Source organism: Dysidea avara, chromosome 9 (assembly GCF_963678975.1).
Source record: "Dysidea avara chromosome 9, odDysAvar1.4, whole genome shotgun sequence".
Lineage (NCBI taxonomy): Eukaryota > Metazoa > Porifera > Demospongiae > Dictyoceratida > Dysideidae > Dysidea > Dysidea avara.
This window is the reverse complement of record NC_089280.1, coordinates 1,819,037-1,843,521: the sequence shown is the minus strand read 5'-3', so window position 1 is coordinate 1,843,521 and position 24,485 is coordinate 1,819,037. Positions and strand designations below refer to the sequence as shown.

Below are 24,485 nucleotides of genomic sequence, written 5' to 3'. Positions count from 1 at the left end.
ACTACTATCTTATAGAATTCAATCATTAATATCTTTGGGAACAGCTTCAATAAATACGTGTTGTGTACCAAGTGTTTTTTATAGGGAGCAGCTACCAGACTGTGCATGCTGGTGGCCACGTGCACATGACACAAACTACATACACAAGGTAAGACACAGAGTAGATAAAACACCAGCATTGTTGACAAGCACAGAGGTGAGGAAATTCTGGTAACCAGCTGATGCCAACTTCCAGGAAGACAAGTTTATTGGCCTATATGCATGAAATCAACATCATAGTGTTATCCCACATCCAACTGTATCATTAATACCTTTAACCACCACCCCACCGTAGTGGCCAATCAAAATTTTCACTATACATTTTCAATAGGGAATTCACCTGGAACTCATTGTATGATGGCTTAGTAGCATATTCTGATCTAGAAGATCCACACCTCAACCACTCAATCATACATAAAAGTGCTCCTGGTATGGAGACATCTTAAATTTGGAGAAATGTTGGGCAATTTCTTGAGAAACAAAAGTAAATCTACCCAGCAGGTTGCGGTTTAGTGTTTAAACAATAAAACTACAATATCACACTAATTTGTATAAATCCTTTTCAAACATACACACTATCAAACATTATTACTCAAGCTCTCAATAAGAAATATGACTTTTATTTAGTGAAGAAAAGGGTAGCATTAAATTGTTTACAGAAACTGATTCATCAACATGTGTAGATGAAACCTTATAAAATGACCTAGAATCTACAAAAGTGATGTCATATGACAGGTCAACAGATAGGATAAAAGGACCTTTTTAACAGAATTTCAGTCTGTCTATAGCCAGTGAATAGAGGATAGGACTCAGTACAGCCAGGCTGAAGATACAGCAGCTAGCAGAAGATTGGACTAAATTGACTATTTTTGTTACTTCTAATTACTGATATTGCTGTCAATAAAATAAAATATCATATTCTTTGTTGAACAGGTCTTTAGAACAAGGAACTTTCTGGTAGCAGAGGATGGTTAAGGATGAGTGAAGGTCAGGAAAAAGGTCAACAAGAAGAAGCTTGTTTACTGCCAGAGAATGGCCTTTCTGATGGAGGATTTCAGACCACACAGCTTGAACAAACAGTAAGTGACTTAAAGAGGGAAAAGGCAACAGCAAAGACAGGGTTTACAAAGGTTAGAAGGTGTTTATTGACAGTAATTCAGAGAGAGGATACAGACAGTGTAGAAATAAAAGGTATTTGTGAGGAGTTAGATGTAGCTTTAGGATGTGCTATGAATGTTATGGAGAGGTTATATGATAGGTACAAGTTAGACAAAGATAGTAAGAGTGCAGACAAGCTTAGTGATGAAATAGAAAAGATTGAAATAGAATATAGCAATGCGCAGAATCGAGCGCAGGAAGTCTTGGATTCACTAAGCACACCAAGGAGGTATGACAAGTTCCTAAATAGATTACAACAACAAAAAGAAGATAGACAACAGCCAAATAGAAAGGAACCTGGGCTACCTCAACAAGAAGCTCCTCCAGATCACCAGCCACCACAAGAGAGAAGCTATCTTGAGTCAGTTTCCGTGAGTAATGCTAGTCAGAATAATTGTACAGATCCCGGGCTTATTGGGTTAGATTTGTGGAAACAGCTAAAAAGAGTAACAATCCCAGTTTTTTCAGGTGATAAAAAGACTTATCAAAACTGGAAAGCTGCATTTACAGCTTGTGTGGACAATGCTCCTGCTACACCAGAGTACAAACTGCTACAGTTGAGGCAGTGTCTGGCAGGGGAGGCACTAAAGGCCATTGATAGTTTGGGACATTCGGCAACAGCATACCACACTGCTAAGGAGAGACTAGAAAGAAAGTTCGGAGGACAGCGTCGCCAAATAGCTTTGTATTTGGAAGAAGTGGATAACTTCAGGCCTATTAATCCAGGCAGTCACAGAGATATAGAAAAGTTTGCAGATTTATTAGATGTTACCATTGTTAACCTAAAGGAAGCCAATCGCTTTGAAGAACTTAATGATGGCCTGTTATATTTGAAATTACAGAAGAAGCTACCCACAACAATGTTATCAGGTTATCATAGGTGGATATTTGAAAACCACAAACGAGAGTCAGTTGAAAGTTTGAGAGAGTGGGTTATCCAGGAAGTAGAGTTTCAAACAAAAGCCCTGGAAGTAGTCCATGGGTTTTCCACAGTTAAATCAGGAAGGTATGAAGTTAAGAAATTTAAGAAAGATGTACCGTATAGTTTCTTTGGTAAATCCAATGTCAAGCAGGTTACTAATGAAGACAGACAGAGTTCAAGAGTCTGTAGGGTGTGCAGTAAACCCCATGGAGCGTGGGCATGTCCTGACTTTAAACAGATGGATTTACAGAACAGGTGGGACTATGCTAAACAGTGTAAATTGTGTTTCCGTTGTTTAGGTGATGGTCACTTGGGACAGTATTGTAACCGAACAAGAATATGTGGAATTGACAACTGCAAAGAAGTTCATCATAGATTACTACACAAAGATCGAGGTCCTCGTTCCAGTAGTCAAAATAAAGGAGTGGTACATGGGAAGGAAGAACTACAGTTACTGAGTAAACATGATGTGGCCAGTAAGAAGACGATTTGTGCTCCAAATGAGGGGGAGCCAAAAGCTACTAGTGACCCAAGTCAAAACGAATCATACACCACAATTACAACAAATCCAGGTACCATTGCTCTGAGGACAATTCCAGTATATTTGAGAAAAGGTAATAGAAAGATTAAGGTGAACGCATTATTGGATGATGCTAGTACAAAAACTTACATCAACTCAGATGTTGCAGCAGAACTTGGTCTACAAGGACAGTTACAAAAGGTTAATGTTAGCATATTAAATGGTCATGTTGAAGCTTTTGAAACATCTCCTGTGGAATGTACTATTGAAAGTTTGGATGGAAGAGCTGCTGTGACAATTACTGCCCTTACAGCAGACAGAGTTACTGGGGAGTTGAAGGCCATTGATTGGAAATCATGTGCTGCAAAATGGGCTCATTTACAACATTTGGAATTTCCTAAACTAGGATCACGACCAACAGTGGATGTGTTGATTGGCCTTGATTGTGCAGACCTCCATTTTTCATTCAAAGATATTCGTGGACCACCTGGCCAGCCAGTGGCACGTCTTACCCCATTAGGTTGGACATGTATCGGTGCCATGGACGACAATAAACAAACAAAACTGAGTAATAACTTTGCTTGTACCTTCTTTTCTGTAGGTCAGACAGATACTGAAAAGGTAAATTTGATGTTACAAAAGTTTTGGGAAGTTGATACTAGTGGGACAGAAGAATTTTCAATAGTGAAAGCTGAGGATAATCTGGTTTTAAATATGACAGAAACATCTATAGCCTACAACAATGGTTGTTATAGAGTCGCTATTCCTTGGAAGGAAGAATTTATTAACTTACCAAACAATTACGAGATGGCAGAGAAGAGACTATACAACCTGGAGAGACGATTGTTTAGAGAACCAGAAATTGCTGAAGAATACAAGAAGATAATTGGTAAACATCTTGAAAAGGGATATGTGACAAAGGTACCTTTAATGGAGGATAACCAAGCAGTGAGATGGTACTTACCTCACTTTCCTGTTGTGAAGAGGGATCGATCAACCACAAAGGTACGAATAGTATTTGATGCTTCAGCTAAGTACAATAATGTTGCCCTAAATGATGTTATACACCAAGGTCCCAAATTACAGAATGACTTGTTTAGTGTTTTACTCCGGTTCAGAAGGTATCCCATTGCTTTGGCTTGCGACATCGCAGAAATGTATTTAAGAGTAGAATTGTATCCTAAGGATAGGCCATATCATCAATTTTTATGGAGAGACATGGATGTTAAGAAGAAACCAACTGAATACCAATTTAATCGCTTAGTGTTTGGGATAAACTCATCACCTTTTTTAGCCCAACTTGTCACTCAGCATCATGCAAGGATTTATGAAAAACAGTATCCTAGAGCGGCAGAAGTTATATTAAAATCAACATACATGGATGATAGTATGGACTCAGTAAGTAGTGAAACAGAAGGGATTGAGCTTTATAAGGAATTGTCTGAATTGTGGGATAAGGCAGGCATGCACACTCACAAATGGTTATCAAATTCTCCGAAGGTGTTGGAAAGTATTTCTACACAGTGCAGAGCCTCTGAAATGAATTTGGACAGTGATAAATCTTTACCAGTAAAAACTTTGGGTGTTTTGTGGCTAGCTAATGATGATGTGTTTACTTTTAAGTCACAGGTCAATGACAGGGTAATTATACCAACTAAAAGAAGTTTTCTAAAGTTAATAGCGACCCTTTTTGATCCCCTTGGAATTTTGTCTCCATATATTATCAGAGCCAAGATTTTGATGCAGGAAATTTGGATTTGTGGTTTAGATTGGGACGACACCCTACCTGATGAGTTGTCATCCAAGGTGACATCGTGGTTTAGTGAGTTAACTATGTTGACTAAGATCAAGGTTCCTAGAAGCCTTCAGTTAAGTAGAAATGTTGTATCTGTTTCATTACATGTGTTTGTTGATGCATCTCAGGATGCTTATGGAGCAGTTGTTTACATGAAATCAGAATACAGTGATGGAAAGGTATCAGTCTCATTTGTAACATCTAAAACCAAAGTAGCCCCTTTACAGTCAACAAGCATTCCCCGTTTAGAATTAATGGGGGCAGTGACAGGGAAGAGATTGGCTTTATCTGTGGCAGAAGCATTGAATATTGACAAACCCTTTATAACGTTCTGGACAGACAGTACCAGTGTGTTGTGGTGGATAAAAGGGCACAGCCGACAATTTAAGCCATTTGTAGCAAACAGGATTGGAGAAATTCAAGCATCTGTTAGTCCAGATAAGTGGAGATATGTACCCACGAAAGAAAATCCTGCTGACTATTTAACAAGAGGTACTACATTGGAAGAGATATCAGAGTTGAGAGCCTGGTGGGAAGGACCAGCATTTTTATCCAACAGTCAGAGCAATTGGCCGCAGCTTAACATGGTATTCAATTCAGATAATGACACGACAGAATTGAAGAGAAAATATGTTATACGTAAGAATCCAAGTACATGTATTGCTACGCATTTATCATCTACTGCTACACTATTGAATGATGGTGTGTGCACTGGGAGGCTACAGCCAAACAGATTCTCAAGTTGGAGAAGGCTGACTAGAGTTGTGTCTTGGATTTTGAGATTTATAAACAACTGTAGAAAAGAGAGTAAGTTAGATCAAGTAGAGTTAAGTGCAGAAGAGATGTCAGACACTGAGCATTACATAATCAAAGAGATGCAAAGGAAAGTGTTTAAGGAAGAGTATTTGTCTTTGGCGAATCATAAACAATTGCCCACAAGCAGCAAGTTACTAGGACTCTGCCCAAAACTGGATAGTGAAGGTGTGATGAGGTCAGATGGACGATTGACATATGCAGAGTTCCTTCCATATGATATAAGGTATCCCATAATTCTGCCTCGCAAGAATTGGGTAACAAAGCTCATAGTGAAGCACCATCATGAACTAGGGAATCATTGTGCAGGTACAAATCAAACTTTATCTTTATTGTCCACTAGATTTTGGATCATTTCTGCACGAGAAGAAATTATAGAGTGGGAAAGAGAATGTACCATTTGTAAAAGGAGAAAAGCTAAGGTAGCTCAACAGATTATGGCACCGTTACCACAAAACAGACTTACTACATCGTTACGAGCCTTTACCAAGACAGCTGTTGATTTTGGGGGACCATTCATGACAATGCAAGGAAGAGGAAGGCCACGACAAAAGAGGTATTTGTGTTTGTTTACTTGTTTGGCTTCCAGAGCCATACATTTAGAAATGGCATATGGTTTAGATGTGGACTCTTTTGTAAATGCTTTAAGCAGGATGATTAATAGAAGAGGTATCCCAGAGGAAATGCTGTCGGATAATGGAACAAATTTTGTGGCAGCTAATAAGGAATTGTGTGAGTTGTACAAGGATCCAAAAACTAAAGCAGCTGTAGCTGATAAGGGAATTAAGTGGACATTTAATCCACCTTACGCTCCACATTTTGGAGGTGTCTTTGAAATTATGATAAAATCAGCAAAGAGAGCCATCACAGCAATTTTGAAAAATGCTGAGGTAAATGATGAAGAGCTGATGACAGCATTTTGTGGAGCAGAAGCACTAATCAATTCACGACCACTGACCTATCAGTCAGCCAGTGTTAAGGACAACATTCCCCTCACGCCAAACCATTTCTTACATGGCCAAGTTGGAGGGCAATTTGCTCCAGAGGTAATCGATGAAGTGGGATTTAATCCTAAGAAACGTTGGCGGCGGATACAAGAATTAGTGAGACATTTTTGGAATAGGTGGCTCCAAGAGTGGGTACCCAGCTTAAGTCCGAGACAGAAGTGGTTCAGGTTAAAAACAGGTGTCAAGCCTGGAGATACAGTGTTGCTAGTGTCCTCAGATACCCCTCGTGGTCAGTGGCCTCTTGGAAGAGTATTGGAAGGGTATCGTAGTAAAGACCAACATGTTCGATCACTCAAGCTACAGGTTGGGGACAAACAGTACATAAGGCCTATTGTAAAGGTCTGCCCACTAGAGCTGGATTAAGAATATTTACATATACGTAAGTACTATAGTGACCAAAATTATGGAACATTAATCGATAAATTCAGTATGTGTCAATTAACTTTAAAGTTGTAATTTAACCTAAAAACTTGTCATGTGGATGATGACAATGAGGGGGAGGATGAAGAAAAGGGTAACATTAAATTGTTTACAGAAACTGATTCATCAACATGTGTAGATGAAACCTTATAAAATGACCTAGAATCTACAAAAGTGATGTCATATGACAGGTCAACAGATAGGATAAAAGGACCTTTTTAACAGAATTTCAGTCTGTCTATAGCCAGTGAATAGAGGATAGGACTCAGTACAGCCAGGCTGAAGATACAGCAGCTAGCAGAAGATTGGACTAAATTGACTATTTTTGTTACTTCTAATTACTGATATTGCTGTCAATAAAATAAAATATCATATTCTTTGTTGAACAGGTCTTTAGAACATTTAGGAATCATTATATATGTACATATAGATTATTGAAATACGGTATTTCACTACTAGAAATATTGTCTATCATGTAGTGACAAATATTTGCCGTTAGACTTTATGACAACCACAATACAATGGCTTAATCACTATCAGTATACTATTGTTCTTATCATAAAGTGTGTCCTCACATCATTCAGTTTAATCCCTCCTATATACAATCTAATTTTTACCAAGATTTACGTATGGCACAATCAGATGTAGTTGCATTGTGTTCCCAGCTGTTTATAATTCTCAAGTAATTATTTTGAATATATAATTGATACCTTACAGCAGATCTAATGTGCAGGTATACACAGTTTATAGTTTATACAGATCTACAGCATGCGTGATCTTCAAATCTCTACTATCACAGTTGATACATAGGGGCTAGACATGCTCATCTGGATGTATCTGTCTCACATTGTGTGGTCTGATTTGTGTACACTGTTGACATTGTAATAATTATTAAGAGGAAAGATGACTGAACTGAAATGAGTCTCCTGGGCCTTTTTATTTTGTGCTACATTGCCCTCTGTGGCTCTTCTTTGAAGTTCATTTTGTTCTTTGCCTTTACTGTCCTTAAGTGTTACAGCTACTGAGAAACGTGTTAGGGCTACTAACTCTGCAGTGACCCGACGACGAGGAGTCAATTTCAGTCTGTACACCCTGTACACCTGCAAATAACAAGTAAGTCTCTTACAATACAATCTATCATAGCTTATAGGATATTATTGATAGGTCCACTGGACTGGAGTCATGTTAAACTAAAAGTTTACTTAAGCACTTTGGTTATATAAAATGTGGTACATATATGCCAAATACAAAAAAGCACTCATTTGCAAAATTTCATATACTCCATCCATAATAATTATTGTGTTGTTAAAACTGCTATTCATATATTCGTGCTTTGTATTCCATCCACTGCATGCTTACAATTTCAATAGCATAGAATCAAGAATCAATTCTGACAATTGTTAATTTTCGAGGTCAAAAATTTCATGGACAACCAAGCAACCATAAAATCCATGAAAATTATGTCCCTCAAAACTTCATACATATAATAATGGTAGTTATACGATAGGCAACCTGTGTGAAAATTAGGCAACCTTAAAAATAAAACAAAATTCCTGAAATTTGTTAATCTGCAAAAAATACGTAATTGTATGCATATGATACTACATAGCTACATACCTTCGGAATGAACAACAAATAGATCATTGGAAACATCCATAGACAATCACGGAGAACAATAACTAACAGAGTGCCTTCTTGAACTTTATTAAGTCGAAGTATAATTACGACAGTTTGACATGCAGAGGACAACAGGATAGCCAGTATTGTTGTCAGGTTGATCACAGCTGATTCGAGATGTTTACGGTAGCTACCAATGTGTTTCTTTATCTCATAAGTCAACACTATGCTAAACAATGCGAGTACACCATACTCAGTCCAGGTAACACTTAAGAATATATACTCATGTTTTCCACTGCACTCCACATACATTTCCAGTGTTGAAAAATCCTGCTGGAGGAATAGTTAACAGACACTGCCCCCAAGTAAACTGACCCACCTCATTCTCAATAATTTGAGTAGTAAGTTTTAGTGGAAATGCTGCAACTTGAACGATTAATGTTACTAATATTGGTGCTACTATAACTGCTACCATCAGAAATAAATATTTATCATCTAAATATTTCTGTGAATTATAAGAAGTACACCTGTAACAACACGTGAAATTTACCTGACAGAACTTACACGTTTAACCAAGGTTTTATTGATAAAGATTTTGTACAGTCTCCAGATTTTAACAACCAGTGTACCAAAAGCAAGCACAAAAGCTAACTTGTTGGTCCAGTTTCTTGCCTGTGTACATAACTAGTTAAACAGGCATTTATCAGTGATTTAACTTACATTACAAATAGTTGTAGTGACTACTTCAGACATATTATCATCTAGTTTAATAACATGTAGGAGGGTACCAACAAACCCTACCAAAACTGCTATTAAAATCAGCAAGTTGAGCCGGTAACTGCTTTTTCTTACAACTCTAATATGTAATATATTTTTAAAATTATTATGTGCGTAGAGTTGACATATACACATTGACTTACATTTGCTTCCTATAGTAGAGGTTAAACATGAAGAAGAAGATTGTTGATAATATTCCAATAGAAGACACAACACCAGCTATTATAAATTCTACCAAACTGCTTTTTCTAACATTTGGAACAGGAGAATCTCTGGGTACATCCCCACCTAGGGAGATGATATAAACTGATAGCAGTTCAGTTATATCATTATATTGTATACCTTGCCAGATAAAGGTATTATCTGCCAGACTTTGTAACGTATTAACAGATGGATCAAAGATCAATACTGGCTCAGCTGTACCATCTAAAACATGTAATACTATTCGTAATTTATCTGTGACAAAACTAAGGACAACAGGTAAGATACGTGAGACTTTATATAAACCATAGTCTTTCCTATTCTGCACCTCTCCTGGACATATAAGGTATGATAGGAGTGATTCATTACCTGTTTTTAGATATCTATATACAGTATGTTTTGTTTGGTAAGTCATAATGTGAATGTAGTGTGAATGTGTGACTGTTTCTGAGAAAACCGGTCTTATCGCCCATTTAAATTTATTGAGAAACGTCGGTTTAAATATTCAGAGTGTTGTAGCTGGCCAGTGGTGGTAGCTATGCATACCAAATTTTCACACGTTTCACAACAATTTCTTACCTTCCTGATCATCCACTGAAGAAGTAGCCAACAGCTAAGTTTCCTGTCATTTTAGATAGTTTTTAAACTGAGGTTGTCTGTATCGGGCAAGCTCCAGAAGGGTGGGAGGCAGGGTCCCTGGAAGGCGGGCAAGATGGTGTTCAAAAATTGAAAAGGAACATGTTAGGATGAATTAGGCCAAGTTATGGGCCATTCAAGGCTCAGAACTGGCTAAAATGAAAGGAAATTTACAACACAGGTCATTGTCCAACACCAAAGAGCTGTACAGCCACACACAGCCTTGGCCAGGGCTCCATCAAGACTCCAGACCACTTGTACAGCTCGCCACTGTGCTTGTAAAAAGCAGCCAGCAAAAGCAGACCACTTTATTCTGGTCAACTGTGACAGTGAAATTTGATAGTGCATTCATTAAGCTTTGTTTGTGTAAAAAAATCTAACTTCCTGTTTTGAGAGATAAGAACGGTTTTCGCAGATCCAGTCACATATATGTGTATTCATGTGCGCGTGTAGTGTGTGTATATGCGTGCATGGTTTGGTCCACTATAAGCATCATCCTGTGGATGGCTTCACTTTGATGGTTGATGGATGCATGCGTACATGTATGCATTCATTTATGTGCATCTTTACCAAAGTATCAGTCGGCACAAAAATTACTGGCACTGTGAGAAGGTATGAAATTTTTGGATGGCTGCCTGAACAAGTGCAATGAGACTTACTGATTCAATGACTAATAATTTATTGACTTGTTGACTGACTCATTGACTGATTTTGCATCAACAAACAACCTGGCCCATTTACTGAGGCATACTCAGTGATTGCAAATAGGAAAATTATTTCAAAGATGGTTTAACACTGAACCTCCTGAAGTTTGACAGTGGTTAAAGAATAACAAGTCCAGTGTTTTAAGTAAACATCAGAGTAAGGTATTCATATTATTTATTGACTTGAGGAAGGTTTGCATGCACAAATGGTGGCTTTACTAGTCCAGCATTTAGTGTGATTGAAGGACATGTGATAGTTATACTGGCTTGGTCACAAAACAAAAATGGATGATGAATTGATGATGTTATAGGATCCTTAAGAAACTGCTACTTGAATGATTGCTCATACAAAGTGTAAGCCAGCGTGTGTTCTGTTGGAGAGACAAGGTGAGAAAGACCAGAATAGATTCTGCATTGCTGAGATTGGATGGCACTGCTTTGTCAAAAATAGGAATATATGGAGAGATGCAATGATGAAGAGGGTGCAGAATGTTGATCCAATGTTGATCCAATGTTGAAATGAAACGTGATGTTTGCCACCGCCAATTCAAGACAAATGTGTCAAGCAACCTGTCTAGAAGGGAAGAAGAGCTAAGCTATGATTTGGTCCACTACCTAAAATAAGGAGAATCATCCAATGGATGGTATCACTTGAATGGTCAATGGTGTGTGTGTGCGTGTGTGTGTGTGTGTGTGTGTGTGTGTGTGTGTGTGTGTGTGTGTGTACGTGTGTGCATGTATAAATGCGTGACAGAAAACACATCACTCTGTCTCACTTCTGTATTGAAATATCTTTACAGAAGCAGGTTGAGTAGTGTTACCATCTTTGAATGACACATTTCCCTAAAGTATTTAGACAACACTATCACTCATATGAATGCCCTAGCTTTACTAACCGATATTCCCTGAAATGACACATTAGCAACAGCTTCAGTGAACACATTTGCCATTTCAACTGAATCATAAGTGAAGTCTTCCAGTCTTCCCAACCCTTTATCTTCCAGTATTGATATGGATGAGTTTAAGGCAAGAGCAATGGTCCACATTGCATCATACACATATCCATCCTCAGATGGTAGAACTTCTGTGCCACCATTGTTTTGAGCCTTTGTGTCTTCTAGGTCACTCTCAAATTGTGATACTTTCTGTTAGCATGAAAGTAGTAGTCAAACACATTTCCAATACCGCCAAAAACATGCCTTATTAGATACCAATATTCTTGATAGGTTTGTTGTAAGCAAGCTGTTTACTTTAGATCCCAATGAATGCTCCAAACCATCTCTCATTTCTTTAGCAGTACAATCAGCACCATCTACATTCTTCCACCAGTCAGAGTGAAGCCAAACAGGAAAAATCCACACAAAATCTGGTCCAGCTAGATTATTTTTGATTACCTTGTTTGTTTACATCATCATCAATTATTAGGAATTATACTCAGTAATGTACAACACTCACTTTACACCAAAAATTAATCAGAATACTTGTTGGTGATGGAGGCGTGATGATGATGACAATTCTAACATTGAATTTCTGTAAAGTACAAGACTATAACTAACTAGATAATGATATTGTGATCACCTTAATCTGTTGAATGACAAAGTTACTAGTTCCATCTGTAAATATCAGTTTCAGTGTAACTCTAATGTTATTTTTTTCTTCTAAACACTTAATCATGTTGTCTCCAACCTTTCAAAGAGTTACAAGGCAATAAAATAAAATGTAATTAATTTAACATACAGGGCATCAGTCAAGAATGAAAACTAGCACTCTCACTACTGCTCACATGAGCCTGATAACCATTGTGTACTTTCTCTCACTTGCATGTGAACACTCTTGCAAGTTATCAGTGACTGTTCCATTAGAGTATTTCACAATCCAAGCTCCATTTCAGCCACAGTAAACTATAGGTGGATCACTGGTCCACTGTAACTGGCTATAGTGGATCAAACCATACAGGGTGTAGGAATTTGTGACTGGTATCTTACTACTATCAGACAGGACTCACTCTATCAGAGATTTGATCGATGATCTGAACACTGATTTAAATGCTTGGAGAAAATAAGGAAAAACTTTTATCATGATAATCAGCTTATTATCTCCATTCAACAGATCGAGTTTCAATATTAAAACTGTTATACAGGCTTCTTGAAACTATCTAACTGGTCTCTAGTGGAATATTTGGTAGCATCTAAAATTTATATCTCAATTCAGATTGGCTACATGTAGTTTGTTATTGTTACAGTTAACTATCATGATGATTTGATTGATATAGCACAGCTTCATGTGTATTGCCCAACAAGTACAAATGAATGCTTAGACAAAACACAACTGTGCAAATCAATAACATTATAATCATACCCTTGTTTTATTTAAGGGTGTGCATTATTATTTTTACGTTTCTGATCTCAGAAGTTGTAGCTGTCAATTACGATAGCTGCTGTCAATTTGTTAGCAAAGTTATAGCTCTTAACAACAGTGTCACGTGCAAATGTGGGGATGTTGAATTTCTGTATTTTGCATCATATAATTACAGGTTTTTGCAATTGAATTCATCCCGTTTGCAGTAGAGTTCGTTGCCTTTGCAGTAGAATTTGTCCTGTTTGCAATTGAATTCGTTGGTTTTGCAATTGATTTCGTTCCTTTTTGCATTAGAATTCGTCGCATTTGCACAAGAATTCGTCATAATTACATTGACTGCAAGAAACCAGCCGCTCATCACAAGGTGAATCATTTTCACCATGGAGAATACCACTTGAGACACTACAAGGTAACTGGAGCTGGTTTTACATGAAGCCATTAGAGCTAATTAGCTTGTTTGAGAGTGACCACACCCATCGCTAATGGTGAAGCACAGTTGCGAATGTTGTTGAAGAAGCCGTAGCTGAAGAATTATCGCCTTATAAAGAGTTGTTCACAACAGTTGTACTTCAACAAGATCATGGATGCAAAATTGACGAATTTAATTGCAAATGGGACGAATTCTACTGCAAACGGGACGAAGTCAATTGCAAAGGCGATGAATTCAATTGCAAAAACCTATACAATTGGTACTTGATGTAGAGTTGCAGATTACCAGAGTGGGGACTTTACAGAGCATGACCAAGATAAGAAATATTTATACTTGCAGTGTAGAAAATTTCTTAGAGATACCTCTCAAACACTACTATAGCATTAGACAGGAGAAAAATGAAGTACTCTAATAAAACACTCAGTAGAGTGGTTTAAGTACACATGTAACACTTTCACACTTCAGATCAAAGGAACCGCCCGGGCTACATTTCGTATGTAGCCCAGCTAGCAGGGCTACATACGAAATGTAGCAGGGCTACAACTAGGCTGTTTTGACAACTAGGCTGTTTTGACATATAAGGAAGATCAGGGGTGAATGTGGTAATTACAACTATTATGCAATACTTTGAAGTTGTATTTAAAGCCTTAAAGTTATTAAATCAATCAGTTTAAAGCCTTTGAAGTTAATTCATGTATTTGAGAGTATTTTTGATGTACTTGAAAGTGCTTTTAATGTGGTTTGGTATAGTTTCAAAAAAGTTTCAACTATAGCACTAGCACTTACTATGTAAGGTTTTCAAAATGTATAAGAAACCTATATCACCAAGAGATAGTTTTATTCTGGGATTCAGTTTGCCTCAATTGAGAGCCACAGTAGACTCAATTGTAAGCCACATGAAACCCACAATGTAAAGTGCATCTTGCCTATATAGGTTTTATATACATTTTAGTAGTTTTTAAAAGAAAGAAACACTTAACAACACAAATAGGCAGATCAAAAGGATTATTTCTTTGATCTACCCATGCAAAGTGTTACATATTAGCTGTAACATGGAGCATTCGGGCTTTGCCTGAAATGTATACCCTCTGCCCTCAGGCCTGCGGCCCTCGGGCAGTCGGGCATACATATCAGGCAAAGCCCTCATGCCCGTGTTACAACTATTACATGTACCTTGCTCACTTACTTTGTTTCTGGAATCACTCAGGAAAATTATTTTTGAAAATACAGTAGTAAAGTGAGGGAGGAAGTTTTTAGAGAAATACTGTGACAGCACACATAATAATTATATGTCTCCCTGTACAAGAGGGAGTGAGCAATGTGTGTGTCACAACTCTGATAGATATCAAGACTCAAGCTAGTGAGTCACGTGGCAAAGATAGTAAAAAGTGCACACCTGAAAAAAAAAGTGAGACTACTATATACTGTGACAATGGTTTTGCAATACTCACCGCAATTCATGTGACTTTTCTAACACCTCAGCTAATGGATGTACAAAAACTTTTCAACTCAATGCTAGAAACAAATAATCTTTCTAAATAAAGTCATTCATCACTGATAAGCGCTGTTTAATTTTGATAATTCTCTGCAAAATAGGCTTGTTGTTATTTTATATTAAGTAGTCATATTATATATGAACATACTGTCACAATCTTTACAGCTGCAAATTTAAATCCTTAGGAGGATGTAGTACTGGGCACACCTTTACACTTACAAGCGATGAAGCCATTCTAGTTTAAAATGTGCGACATACATGTTGCTTTGAACATAGACCCTTATAGGTCATCATGTTTAATGCCATGTGGAATGATGCCTTTGTGCAACACTGGTTGATTCGTTACCAGACAATGATAAAAATCAATGAAATACTGTACAACTGCTCGAACATTCTAATCTCAACAACAAGCTTCACGGAGAGGCCAGTAGCTGGAACAAAGGTCAGATTGTTCCAGCTACTGGCCTCTCCTTAATTTAGTCTATACTAGCTGGAACAAAGGTCAGATTTTAACATCTGAAGCTTCTTGCAAGAAAGCTACCAAAAAGCTTTGTTAAATATGTCATGTTAGTAACTCATGATCATAACTGATGGGTGTACAGTACACTCAAATGGTCTCACACTTTGTTGCAGCTGTAGAACAGGCTCTGAGTACAACTACTTAGATTGCAAAATGATTTTGTAACGATATTTGCATGCCTCCAAGAAGCATATGGCTTTTGACTGAATAGACATGGCAGGATCCATCTTTAGAGGGGTAAAACCCACCTTGAAGGTTATAAAATCTTAGAAGGTTTTGAAGCTTCCAAACCCTTATTGAAGTATACCCTAAATTCCTAGTTGACCTTTTCCTAGTACATTTCTGTTGACTTTTTAAAAACATAATCGTGACTGGTGAACTTATGCATACAACATCAGAGATCAGAAATATAATTTTCGTGCCTGAATGTGTGCCTCAACTAAGTGGCCACTATGCTTAGCTATGTTCAGCCCATTACACAGTGTTACAAATAAAGGATAGTGTGAGAAATGCCTCAAGCATCAATCAAGTCACAATGGTAAATACGGATGATCCCCATTATAAAAGTGATAGCCAGCACAGGGAATCCATTTTTCACTACTACAAATCGACACTATGTGCTGTCAACAAAAGAAATGGTAGGTCCATGATGCATGCATTGTGTGTACTGTGGTATGCCAAAGCAGTCGGTATCTAACAGTGAACTAAATTCAGTCTGTACCCTTAGCCATTATCTAACCACACTAGTCTGAAGAAAATTCCGCTAAACTAAAATTGTTATTGAGAGCATTTTGGGTTCAAACTGAAGGTAATTTTGGACTTGATTTTACCACTAAATCAATACCACCAAGGCACCATGAAGGTGCTGGTTTCTGGTAAATATATATTTTCTTGTGAGTAAGTGGAAACCTCCATGATCCTGTATGATGCTTCATGTTACACAAACTCACACACAAACCAGGGGCGGTTCTAGTGGGGTTTCTGGGGTTTCCAGAAACCCCCTCTGAAATAGCATGCGCCCCTACAATTCGTCTGGGCGATTAAAAATTACAAAGAGTTATATGTACTGTATTATATTATGGCTTTTCTATTGGCAAAGCTTCATACTTATGCCTTTGAAATCGCCTTCACAGCATTCAAAAAATAGTGACCCTTTTTTTTGGTCTTCAACTTGCAGCTAGGCTGAAGTTGCAATTCCAGAGAACCTGAAACCCCCTCTGAAAATTTCTGAATTCGCCCCTGTGAACTATACCCCCACACACACAATGCACACAATTACCACATACATTTAGTGTAAAATCATCATCATAATATATCACTGCTACTTTTTTCCACTTCAACATCTTCACCACTTTAACATATGGGTCTAAGTATCTTGTTATCTCAGGAACTGTCCGATAAAATCGTGGATATCTTATCATGTTGCCAAACAATGGAGAAGTAGCAGTATAGGATATCTGAAGTAGTTAATTTTTGTCATACATTTAAATGTACAATATGACACAATGTGTAGTATAGGGTTAATCCCTAGTATGTATGTATGATGACCTACCGAAAAGCCACAAGTGTTATTTCATTCCTTCAAAAAATGCCAATGCAAAGGATGATGCTTTATATACAAGTGCAATGAATAAATAAAAATTTTACATTTGAGTAGGAATCATATAAATAAAAAGCAATGAAACAAGGGAAGTCATGGAGCTATACTATTGGACATTTAATTTGTGTAGCTTGTCAATTGTTGTCATGACTAAGGTAAGGATAAAACAAAACAAAAGAGCTGAAACGTCCACTAGTATAGCTGCTAGACCTCCCTTGTTTCATTGCTAGGATCTCTACTCAAATCTTATTGTCTTTACGTTGTTTTTTTGGTCACTAGTGAACCAGTACATACTGCAATTAATTTTGTGACTAACCGTGTACCTGGCTATCAATACTGAAAAGCAAAGGAATCTTTCCACTTGCGGCGTAACCAGATTTTTATGTTGACCAAGGCTTTAGCTAAGGATCATCATCCTAGCTGTCATATCAGTAATGAATACACTAAGTTTTGAGACAAAATAGAGCTCTGTGTACAATGTGTAAAGTGCAAAGTATTTTTCTTCTAGGGGGTCAGCCCCACCAGGAAAACAGATACTTTCAGATACAATTTGCATCAATGATTGCTTATTTGAAGCAGTATTTTGGAGTACAGAGTTAATGGATCATTTAGAAAAATTGAGATGTCACAGTGGCGATGGCTATGTAGCAGCTCAAATACACTAATACATGAACTTTCATGTGCAACTTGGTAACTACATGAATATAATACCATGCATATTTCAGTTAGTATTTTCTGTGTAAATACAATGTACATGTATCAATACGACAGCACACAAACCTAATGCTGTATTATAGGTACAGAAATTTTTAACTTGAGCACGTCAGAGCAAGGTTTTTGTGTAGCCATTATAGCTACAGTGTAATAACTACATACTGTTCTAAACATGGCCTATGCATGTGTAAAGATCTTTCACAGTGACCCAGTATGTAGTGCTGGCTGACTACCATCCATGGTCATGATTTTATGTGGACAATCTTAATAATGTTAGAAATGAACTTTCAATGGAAGCAGTCCAGCAATAGTCATGCTATCACTGTACTGCAGTCAAATCAACACACTGAACAACAGCCATATCACTGGTACTTTTCTTTCTTTTATTCTGGCAGTCAAGAGGCTGGGGTACAGTTTGATGATCCACACTGCTAACTCATGTGATTATGGGCTATTTAGATTTAACTGTGGGTGATTTTAACCCTGTGTAGCTACCATTGCACTGCAAGTAACAAATAGTGGAACCTCTCTTATCTGGGCAGTCCGGTACATACTACTGTCAGAGTTTGGATCATTACTCTAAAAATGTAACTCATTACAGATTATTACTCATTACTTCTACGCCACGTGACATGCTACAGTTACGCAGAAAAAGGAATAAATTACGTACATATATTACTCGTTACTTTGAGGACTGTATATTACATTATTACAATTATTCGTTTCTAGCTATAAAGTAAGTCCAGCCTAGCTACCAGCCTACAACTACAAGTGATGCAAGCAAGTCACGGGTTCCTCTGGTGTAATTCAGCCACAAAAGCACACTTTGTTGCAGTGTCTTGGCCTCAAAAACACTCCCCATACACTATCACTCTTTGCTCATGCCTGCAACTCTGTGTCTCCAGTGCTGTCTGGGCCCAAAATGCAACCAATCACAAGGCTGACTACAATGCGACTTAAAAAGAAGTAACACATTACATTCTTTACAATTTCCGGATGTACTATCTGTTATATTACTTGCTACTTCCATTACTTCAAAAGTAATCTTATTTTATACAACGGATTACATTTGTAATGCGTTACCCAAACTCTGACTACTGTCCATATCTCAGAAATATCATAACAAATGCATGCTAATATGCTACTATACAGTTTAGTGGGCAAAGGGGGAAATCACATCACCTACAGAGCATTCATGGACACTTCCCTGGGATAGCTATAAAATGTTTTATCACCAAGCAACCAAGTGGTAGTTATTATTCAAGCCACCTAACAGGTAAACAGCAACCTTTAGGGTATCTCCTTGTCTTTCGTCTAATCCAAACTTATTGTCAATAGACTACAAGCAGTGCAACTAATTTGGGCTGTCCAGACAATTGAGGTGCCTGAATAATAGAGATTCAGATAAGGGAGATTCCACTGTAAAGCAATGTATGTGGTTCAGGCTTCAACAGTGTTACCGTAAAAGCAGAAAATTTGATGGGAAAAATATTTGGTGAATTGAACAACTTGTCTATTTGACAAATTAAAATTTGATGGTTCCTCTCGCTCACAGGGGCTCATGCTAAATCATGCACTGACCGCATTCAAGTCAGAGTCATGGTAGCTCATCAACGAGTGATATATAGCTTCAAGTACTATGGCAGCAATATAGCTGCATCCAAGGCCAAGACCACTAGTAAGTTATCAATGTCACTATAGTAGCTATCTGGGATGTATCAGTAGGAGAGTCAATTGGTAACTAGAAGAACACCTTGCAGGTGCCTCTAGCCTTGCTCTGGCCCACGTACAAAAAATCTGAAAGTACAGACTACATGCTCAGTAGCTAGCTAGTATGTCTTCCGAGATTTTCATCACAATAAGCTGCGTAGGTTCTCCGTGTTTGTGCTCTCTTTAGCTAACCAGATATTTGGCAGATTTAAATATTTGATGATTTCAGTGAAAATTTGCCAACTATCAAATTTAATAAATTCCTGTCAAATTTTCTGCTTATACAGTGATCACATTATAGTATGTTCACGTTGAGCTGAATCCTCAAAAACATTTAATAACTCATGGATGCAACTACACACGATCTTGAAATTTGGCTCATTTGTAATACTGTTTGACCCACTAACAAAATCTTTTTGTTCAAATGTTTGACATAATATTTATGGTCAATCAAAATTTCACAATACATTTCTTATGGGGAAGCCATATAAGTACAGTGTCCATTATAGCTCTTTTCCGAACTTTTAATGAAACCAAACAGTACGTGTCTGTTGTTGACACCTTTGCTGTTACCAATAATCATCTGGTTGCCTGAAATATTAACTCTGTTGAGAAAAAATCCACTTTTAATTATTAGCTGTTTTTCAGGATTCAGCTCAACGTGAACATACTATAGTACTTAACTATAATAATTAGTGTGGTTGACCACCAGTTCCTGTCATTCACAAATATAATTATGTTATGTAAGCACAGATCACAGTGTGCTCTTATTACAAGCCTCAAAACAAAGTCACTGTTTTTTCAAGACACAACTGTTAGTAGTGAATAAGTTGCAATTGTAAGGAAGCCAATTTTTAATACCTCTGCCCAGTATTGGCAAATTAAAAAATAGCGATTTCAATTTTTGGATAGAATTAACATGTGAACTAAAGGCCTATTAAGAAAAGTAACTCTGTAAAATGGCAGATAATCAGGTAAATTGTGTCTAACAGCAAATCCAGTACCATTGTGCCAAGTATGAAGGAAGTATTTGCTCTGAAGTGTTGAACTTGGAACTTGCATCCCAGAGAGTTCCTGTTTGGTAGGGAATGTAATGCTTCATTTATTTATGTTAGTACGAGGCGCTTTATGGTGATAGCTTGGTAGTTTCAGGCCCTGCAAATTTCACATTGAAGCCTACCCATAGTTAAGTTATGCTTGGCTGGCATCAGTTAGTCAGTCAGATAGCACAAAGAAATTTTATAATTTCATAGAAACTTGTTCTAAAGGCATTTTGGGGTTAGATTAATAACCAATACTGTCAAGCAGCTATGAAAGAAAAGTGAGGCACTAGGCAGGAAAACCTTAATGATCCCTATTATACAGTACGGCACTGGATGATACTCTTAATCTATGTGCTAGTCAACAAAAATGACGTTTATTAGAAATCATTGTTACCATAGAAGCCTACTTGGCAAAACAAATCACAACCAAACACACAGAAACGTCTTCTCAAATGCAGTAATTATTTTACCATGTTTTCTTATAAGCAAAGTCTCACAATACTGACTTTTGTACTTGTATGAGGGACATACCCACTTTCAACTTTAAGTGATACACCATTCCTGATAACCTACAAAGCCAGCTATATACAATGTTTTAAGGGACATTACTACATACCCATATAGTCTATTGGTAAAACATTCACATGCTCTCAGGAGCATCTCATGGACACAGCTAACAAACAGTTTGAAACTACAAACTGACTGCCAGGCATAATTTATGGAGCGGTTTCACGTAACAATCTCAGTTTATGGTCTGACATAAAAAGATCACCATAGATTCAAATAAACAGACATGCACTGCTATGCATGTCAGAGTTATGCAACTGAAGTAACTAATGAGGTATGACATTTCTATAGCATCACCAACAACAATACATGATCATACTTGTGTAATGTTTAAACGTCTCTCAGCAATTTCTCCCATTATGATACTGGCTACAGAACAAGCAGTTCCAAGGATCATTAATTTAGTTGGTTGTGATGGATCAGTTTGTTGGATGAGGTGATATACTGGTGGAATTGATGAACACTGTGAAGATTAGATACATCAATCAACAATAACACTGTGTATAAAATTGATGAGCTAACTCCTTATACAAACTAAAGGGTAAAGGTTTCACTGATAAACTGCTTATCCCATTATCTTTACAACGTAAATTATGGACTAAATCATTTGTTCATCCTTGTTTGTTATTAACAAAGACCAAAATTTCAGATATGTCTTTAAATGTTATGAATACTATTATTATTATTATTATATTATACTTGTGAGATGCCCACACATGTGTGGTAACAGGAGTGACTGGCTTTTCCAAGGTAATGTGTCATAAATAGATGGATAATAATTAACGTTAAATACTATGAACACTTCTGTAGGAAACTGTTTACGCTTCAACAACTTTACACCAAGACTGTGTACTGGTTGTGTTCACCTGAGCCCTTGTTTTTTTTGTTAACAACTTTTGTTACATGGGCCAGCTGCCCAAACATTTAGTAGTGCTGTAAAGCCCTTAAATGCAAGAACAAGTGAGTTATGAGGCTTTGCACAAACAGTTTCCAACATGACAAAGTACTTGCTCTAGCACAATATTGGCAATGAATACATGCTCAGATAGTAGTGTTTTTGGCAGGGATCATGTGAAAGTCTAGTGTTCGTTTGTCAAGAGTAACTGTGATCAATCACTCCCATACATTCTTTTGACACAGTTTGACATGCAATACTGGATTGGTGCAGCTGGTAGACATAGCATAACTTATGTTGAGGGTTATTTCCTTCTTAACTGCATAAACATAATGTGTAGTAAATGTGGAGGTTAGTCGGTATGACTGCCTTAGCATGTGTCTACTGTTGTCTGATCAAATATATACCAATTTGTAGTACATGTACAAATGTGACCCAAGGTATATATCTTAGATGGCTTCTGTATACACTAGAAAATAAAACACACTAGTTTGTCTGTACACAGTGTGCAGTGTAACTAGCATAGCTATCAATAAAATAATACAATGAGACCATTTTATAGATTACATGAACTCATAAAACTGAAAATTCATAGCGATATAATATGTAGCACATCACAGAATGCAGAAGCACATTAGTTGGAATCACTTTGTATTTGACCTACATTGTATGGTTTCAGCACTATAGTGAAGTGGCTGTATATAAGGGAAAATTCTTTTCAAAAATATACAGTGAAATCGTTTTCAGTGAAATTAGTTTTAGATGAAAGCATTTGTATTTTAATTCAACAAAATGTTAAGGTGAAACCCTCCTGTTATCAGGTAGAATGACTATCCTGGGTATTATGCAAAACTGGACATGTAGTCATACACCCCGTAACATTGCAACACAGTTTTAGTTCATATTACAAACCAAGACTTTTTAACATCTGCTAAGTCAGTGTTTGTACTAGAAGCTGTGCTGCATTCTTATCAAAAAAGACTTAAACCTTGTCATTGTAGAGTGATTTGATTTGTCCAGTGAAACTACCCCTGTAGTTATTAGTGGAGCATGTTGCTTACCAACGTCATAACATGTGACATTTTAGTAAAAGTGTTTACAACTTCGAGTTGCTAACAAGGTAATCAACACCAATGCTTTGTTCAAGGAGTTGATTTAAGAAATTCCACTGTGCCTTGCTACTCTGTTGTTAAAAGGTGCAACCATTTTGAGGCATTTTGTGGGTGTTGATCACCTCAACCTGTCACCTGATGTATCTATCAATCTGACGATGATTAAATTATTGATAGCTATTCAGTGTAATTTGGCACCGTAGGCTAAATGACACAGCCGGCAATCCACTGACTGTTTACCGGCCTCATTATTGATAACATGATATTTGCGAGGAACTTTGTAGGTATGATTCATATCTAGTTCAGTAGTGGCGGTCGCACTTACTGCGGAGTTAGCATAGTCGACGACTAGTCGATATCCTGGTAGTAGGTCACATCTCTCATTGATCTCCTCTAGAGCTAACTTCATAATGGGTATTCTGTCTATCCCATCACAATTATGAATGCTAATGGAATTACAAGGGAATAAGGCAAGAATGTGAATATCACGATCGGTCGAGTTGTTCCTTTCACAAGATCGACTAGCTCTCAAGGCTAAACTAAGAAGAAACAACGGTATCAGCAACTGACTCATCGTCTATTGAGCAACCAGTTCGAATCAGTTCAACAACGAGAAATACTTCGTAATATCTTTAATAAGTTCCTAAACCTTTTTATTTGTGCTTGTGTGGGCGAAGCAAGCGTGATCCCGATAATTTACTGAGGTTTATACAACGCGAAATGTGACGTAACTTTGCTATTATTATTATTTATCTAGGACCGGGTCACATACAACCAAGTACATACACCAACGTTGCAACCTACCCATTGGGCAAGTATAAACAGTGCCATAGCCGCCAGCACTCAGAGCAGTGTGTGTGCCGGTGGAAATGACACATATGTATATGGCGTACACGGGCAAGTCAGAAAACCACAATACTAAAACTCAAAACCCAAGTTAAGTTAGCTATATTGAAAATTTATATTGTAGGCGTGACATGTCTCTGAAGATGACTCAGCAGTGATGTGAGGCTATGCACAACAAGGGACATATATGGTGAAGGCACAATTGGCAAATCATTAATGATCCCAATCAAGCCAACATGGCACAATAGACTCTGTTGTAACTAGAGGCCACTGGTGATGTGCCAGTATATCAGTGGTGTGGCAGCCGGGATCTCATTGTCTATCTCTCTTATGTAAGCATTCCTCCATTAACTCATATAGGGACTAATACTGCTTTGATGGAATTGCATAGTTTGAAATATATACCAAATATGCTAGCATCATGCTGCAGGCCCGTAGCCAGGGGGGGTTCTGAAGAACCGCCCTCTTGGAAAAAAGGTCCACAATTTCAGTAAAAGGTCCACAATTTTAGCAAAAAGGTCCACAATTTTAGTATACAAGTCCAAATTTTCAGGAGCAAAAGTCCATTAGCTACAGTTTACTAGAT

General features: G+C 37.4%; 3 protein-coding genes across 3 annotated transcripts in view; 1 reads left to right on the top strand and 2 right to left on the bottom strand.

Moving 5' to 3' along the window:
- The first annotated feature begins 1,016 nt into the window (after positions 1-1,016).
- LOC136266524 (uncharacterized) lies at positions 1,017-6,617 on the top strand. Its single transcript, XM_066061534.1, has one exon. It carries the CDS (start codon positions 1,017-1,019, stop codon positions 6,615-6,617), a length of 5,601 nt encoding a protein of 1,866 aa, XP_065917606.1.
- Positions 6,618-7,216: 599 nt separating this feature from the next.
- LOC136265405 (gamma-aminobutyric acid type B receptor subunit 1-like) overlaps positions 7,217-24,485 on the bottom strand; it is a 45,114-nt gene continuing 27,845 nt past the window's right edge. Inside the window, exons 11-15 of the mRNA XM_066060248.1 lie at positions 9,012-9,147; positions 8,856-8,963; positions 8,671-8,796; positions 8,292-8,624; positions 7,217-7,774 (exon numbers count right to left, since the gene is read on the bottom strand). Of these exons, the coding sequence (XP_065916320.1) occupies positions 7,517-7,774; positions 8,292-8,624; positions 8,671-8,796; positions 8,856-8,963; positions 9,012-9,147 (961 nt within the window). The 3' untranslated portion in view covers positions 7,217-7,516. The remainder of the gene's footprint in view (positions 7,775-8,291; positions 8,625-8,670; positions 8,797-8,855; positions 8,964-9,011; positions 9,148-24,485) is intronic.
- On the bottom strand, positions 11,646-23,738 carry LOC136265419 (gamma-aminobutyric acid type B receptor subunit 1-like). The gene is made up of 6 exons (XM_066060266.1): positions 23,379-23,738; positions 21,366-21,509; positions 16,699-16,869; positions 12,188-12,295; positions 12,065-12,139; positions 11,646-12,003 (listed from the first exon to the last, which is right to left on the bottom strand). The coding sequence occupies exons 1-6, from the start codon at positions 23,625-23,627 to the stop codon at positions 11,776-11,778; spliced, it is 975 nt and encodes a 324-aa protein (XP_065916338.1). The 5' UTR covers positions 23,628-23,738; the 3' UTR covers positions 11,646-11,775.